General features: G+C 38.0%; 3 protein-coding genes across 3 annotated transcripts; 2 read left to right on the top strand and 1 right to left on the bottom strand.

The window, feature by feature from the left end:
- Positions 1–121: 121 nt before the first annotated feature.
- Positions 122–944, top strand: CBG24989 (the record flags this gene model as incomplete). The annotated part of the gene is made up of 3 exons (XM_002648594.1): positions 122–553; positions 599–772; positions 819–944. 3 exons carry the CDS (start codon positions 122–124, stop codon positions 942–944), a joined length of 732 nt encoding a protein of 243 aa, XP_002648640.1.
- An 842-nt stretch (positions 945–1,786) lies between these two features.
- CBG24988 lies at positions 1,787–2,609 on the bottom strand (the record flags this gene model as incomplete). The annotated part of the gene is made up of 3 exons (XM_002648593.1): positions 1,787–1,912; positions 1,959–2,132; positions 2,178–2,609. The coding sequence occupies 3 exons, from the start codon at positions 2,607–2,609 to the stop codon at positions 1,787–1,789; spliced, it is 732 nt and encodes a 243-aa protein (XP_002648639.1).
- Positions 2,610–3,221: 612 nt separating this feature from the next.
- CBG24987 lies at positions 3,222–4,043 on the top strand (the record flags this gene model as incomplete). The annotated part of the gene is made up of 3 exons (XM_002648592.1): positions 3,222–3,642; positions 3,699–3,871; positions 3,918–4,043. 3 exons carry the CDS (start codon positions 3,222–3,224, stop codon positions 4,041–4,043), a joined length of 720 nt encoding a protein of 239 aa, XP_002648638.1.
- Between the last annotated feature and the right edge of the window lie 172 nt (positions 4,044–4,215).

Here is a 4,215-nt window from a genome sequence, read left to right as displayed (position 1 = left end):
AGATCTTTTTGTTACACTGGGTATATAATGGACAGTTAGATTCACTGAAAACCCATCAGTTTCCCAATCATCATTTTTAAAAATGAATTCAGATTTTTTCAAATTTAAAGTCTTTTCAGTCATGTGTTCTTCCAAAGTGGCCATTGCTCTCATTGCTTCACTTGCCCTTGCTTCGGCTCTTCCAATTCTTGATGGAGTAATCGGAGAAGGAGATAATGGAGGACTTGGAGGAGTTGTTGGTGGAGGAGACGGTGGTTTAGGAGGAATTATTGGAGGAGGAAATGGGGGAGGAATTGGTGGAATTGTTGGAGATCTTCTTGGAGGAAATCAAGATGTTCTTCAAAATCTTTTGAGTGTTCTTGGTGGTAATCCAGGTGGATTGGGTTTGCCGCTTCTCGGAAATATCACTGAAATTCCATCATTTTTGACCGACATCCTCGGAAATCTTCCTGAAGAAACTATTCAAAAAATCACTGATCTTCTTGGGGAAGATCTTCCAATCAGTGAGCTCCTCTCCCGACTCGATGCTCTGCTCCCGGAGGGTGTTCTTGAGGTGAGTCAGAAATCTGATCTATTTTTTGGTAAATGTGAAATTCAGCAACTCTTGGCCACAGTCGCCGATCTTGTCTCTAAACTTTTGGCTGCAATTAGTAAAGTCCTCAGCAACCTTCAATCAGTATTCGACAAATTGTCTACCATTCTGAACAATAAGGATCTATCACTTGAGAAACAGAAGGAAGCCGTTGATGCTCTGAAGCAACAGTTCCCAGTTGTAAGTTTACTGACTCGTCTACATTCAATGTAATTATATATTTTAGGAAATCGACACCATCTTCTACATTGCTTCCCAAGTTGAAAAGACACTTCAAGGAGGAAACGGAGGAGTTGTTCCAGAACTTCCAGAAGTTCCATCTGTTCCAGAGACTCCAGAAATCCCAGTCTAAATATTTCATCACGACATTTGTACATATTGAACATTTATTCTGTACATACAATAAATTATCGAACATTTCAAAAGTCTTTCAACTATTGTCAGTATGTTAAGGTTATTTACATCCAACTACGTTGAGACAATTATTATTGACTCGAGACCGTCCCAATACTTTGAATACAGAAACATTGGTTTTTCATTATTCAATGGGGGGTTTCAAAAATTGACAAGGGTTTAAAATTCAGAGAGGTTTTGAGAATTAACGATGGTTTTAGGAGGATATCACGGTCATGGTTGGAAAATCCCCAAAAATGGCAGAAGTTGCGGCCTGTATGATTTGTATGGTATTCTGAGAATTTCGTGACATTTCACCCGATATTTTGTGTTTCTAGAAGCACCTACAGATATAAGAGCGTATTTTTTTTGCATCTAATCTATCAGCCATAGTTTTAAAGCAAAACCGAATTTTTTGATTCTCATCCATTTCTAAAAAGCAGGGTTGTTGGAATCTCATTGGTTCTACATTCATTGGTTTACTTCTTTACCATTCATTTTTACATTTGTTTGCGTATCTGTTCAGATTGATTACGTATTTCTTTGAAATTGTTTTAATTTCAGAAGCCTCTGATCAAACCCCGTTTTTTTTCTCACTACTCCCTTTGAATTCTGAAAACGCTCGTTGAATTAAAAAGAGCCAAGTGATCTGCATTCAAAGTATTGGGACGGTCTCGAGTCTTAGTTGAATGTAAATAACCTTAACATTCTGACAATAGTTGAAAGACTTTTGAAATGTTCGATAATTTATTGTATGTACAGAATAAATGTTCAATATGTACAAATGTCGTGATGAAATATTTAGACTGGGATTTCTGGAGTCTCTGGAACAGATGGAACTTCTGGAAGTTCTGGAACAACTCCTCCGTTTCCTCCTTGAAGTGTCTTTTCAACTTGGGAAGCAATGTAGAAGATGGTGTCGATTTCCTGAAAAATATAATTAAATTGAATGTAGACGAGTCAGTAAACTTACAACTGGGAACTGTTGCTTCAGAGCATCAACGGCTTCCTTCTGTTTCTCAAGTGTTAGATCCTTATTGTTTAGAATGGTAAACAACTGGTCGAATACTGATTGAAGGTTGTTGAGGACTTTACTAATTGCAGCCAAAAGTTTAGAGACAAGATCGGCGACTGTGGCCAAGAGTTGCTGAATTTCACATTTACCAAAAAATAGATCAGATTTGTGACTCACGTCAAGAACACCCTCCGGGAGCAGAGCATCGAGTCGGGAGAGGAGTTCACTGATTGGAAGATCTTCCCCAAGAAGATCAGTGATTTTTTGAATAGTTTCTTCAGGAAGATTTCCGAGGATGTCGGTCAAAAATGATGGAATTTCAGTGATATTTCCGAGAAGCGGCAAACCCAATCCACCTGGATTTCCACCAAGAACACCTAAAAGATTTTGAAGAACATCTTGATTTCCTCCAAGAAGATCTCCAACAATTCCACCAATTCCTCCTCCATTTCCTCCTCCAATAATTCCTCCTAAACCACCGTCTCCTCCACCAACAACTCCTCCAATTCCTCCATTATCACCTCCTCCGATTATTCCATCAAGAATTGGAAGAGCCGAAGAGAAGGCAAGGGAAGCAATCAGAGCAATGGCAACTTTGGAAGAACACATGACTGGAAACTGAACTTTCAGATGAGATTGCAGAAAATAGACGAGAAATGATAGATTTCTCAACATTTGATGCCGTTTTTATACTGTTCTTGTTCCTTTTTTCAGACACCATGAAGCAGATTAGTTTTTCTCGAAAAAAAATAAACTTTTTTATACTCGGATTATTCAAATTTGTGATATATTCGGAAGAAATATATTAGCTGATAGTAAGCCAACAGGGATATGGTTCTGAGTAAACTACACCAAGAATCACTCACATTCAGTCAAGGCTTAATTAACTAGCTGTTACTACATCTGATTCTAGAGATGTGTCTGTCTTTGATAGTTGGACAATTATTTTATGTAAATTCGAAACTGATAAAAAAATACGATGATAGAGTGACCGTCTGGTGTTCGGAGATCATCTGTTTTGAATAAGTTTCTAGTTCGAATAAAAATAATAAAATGCTCAAAAATCAAGTTTCTGTTTTTAAAATATTGTATTTTGACAAAGATCTTTTTGTTACACTGGGTATATAATGGACAGTTAGATTCACTGAAAACCCATCAGTTTCCCAATCATCATTTTTAAAAATGAATTCAGATTTTTTCAAATTTAAAGTCTTTTCAGTCATGTGTTCTTCCAAAGTGGCCATTGCTCTCATTGCTTCACTTGCCCTTGCTTCGGCTCTTCCAATTCTTGATGGAGTAATCGGAGAAGGAGATAATGGAGGACTTGGAGGAGTTGTTGGTGGAGGAGACGGTGGTTTAGGAGGAATTATTGGAGGAGGAAATGGGGGAGGAATTGGTGGAATTGTTGGAGATCTTCTTGGAGGAAATCAAGATGTTCTTCAAAATCTTTTGAGTGTTCTTGGTGGTAATCCAGGTGGATTGGGTTTGCCGCTTCTCGGAAATATCACTGAAATTCCATCATTTTTGACCGACATCCTCGGAAATCTTCCTGAAGAAACTATTCAAAAAATCACTGATCTTCTTGGGGAAGATCTTCCAATCAGTGAGCTCCTCTCCCGACTCGATGCTCTGCTCCCGGAGGGTGTTCTTGAGGTGAGTCAGAAATCTGATCTATTTTTTGGTAAATGTGAAATTCAGCACTCTTGGCCACAGTCGCCGATCTTGTCTCTAAACTTTTGGCTGCAATTAGTAAAGTTCTCAGCAACCTTCAATCAGTATTCGACAAATTGTCCGACATTCTGAATAATAAGGATCTATCACTTGAGAAACAGAAGGAAGCCGTTGATGCTCTGAAGCAACAGTTCCCAGTTGTAAGTTTACTGACTCGTCTACATTCAATGTAATTATATATTTTAGGAAATCGACACCATCTTCTACATTGCTTCCCAAGTTGAAAAGACACTTCAAGGAGGAAACGGAGGAGTTGTTCCAGAACTTCCAGAAGTTCCATCTGTTCCAGAGACTCCAGAAATCCCAGTCTAAATTGGAACTGTATCATGATGTATATATGTCGCTACATGTAAATATTTATTCCATGAATAAAACTATTCGAAGTTTCAACTGTTAAAAAAAAATACTACTAAACGAACGATCTTGCTGATCAAGTAGTTCTTTAAAACATTCAGATCAATAGGAACCGTGAGTTCTCATTTAA

The sequence above is a fragment of the Caenorhabditis briggsae genome, assembly GCF_000004555.2.
Source record: "Caenorhabditis briggsae AF16 supercontig from assembly CB4, cb25.NA_314, whole genome shotgun sequence".
NCBI classification, from domain to species: Eukaryota; Metazoa; Nematoda; class Chromadorea; order Rhabditida; family Rhabditidae; genus Caenorhabditis; species Caenorhabditis briggsae.
Note: the sequence above shows the minus strand (reverse complement) of the source record. Positions and strands in the feature narration are given on the sequence as shown.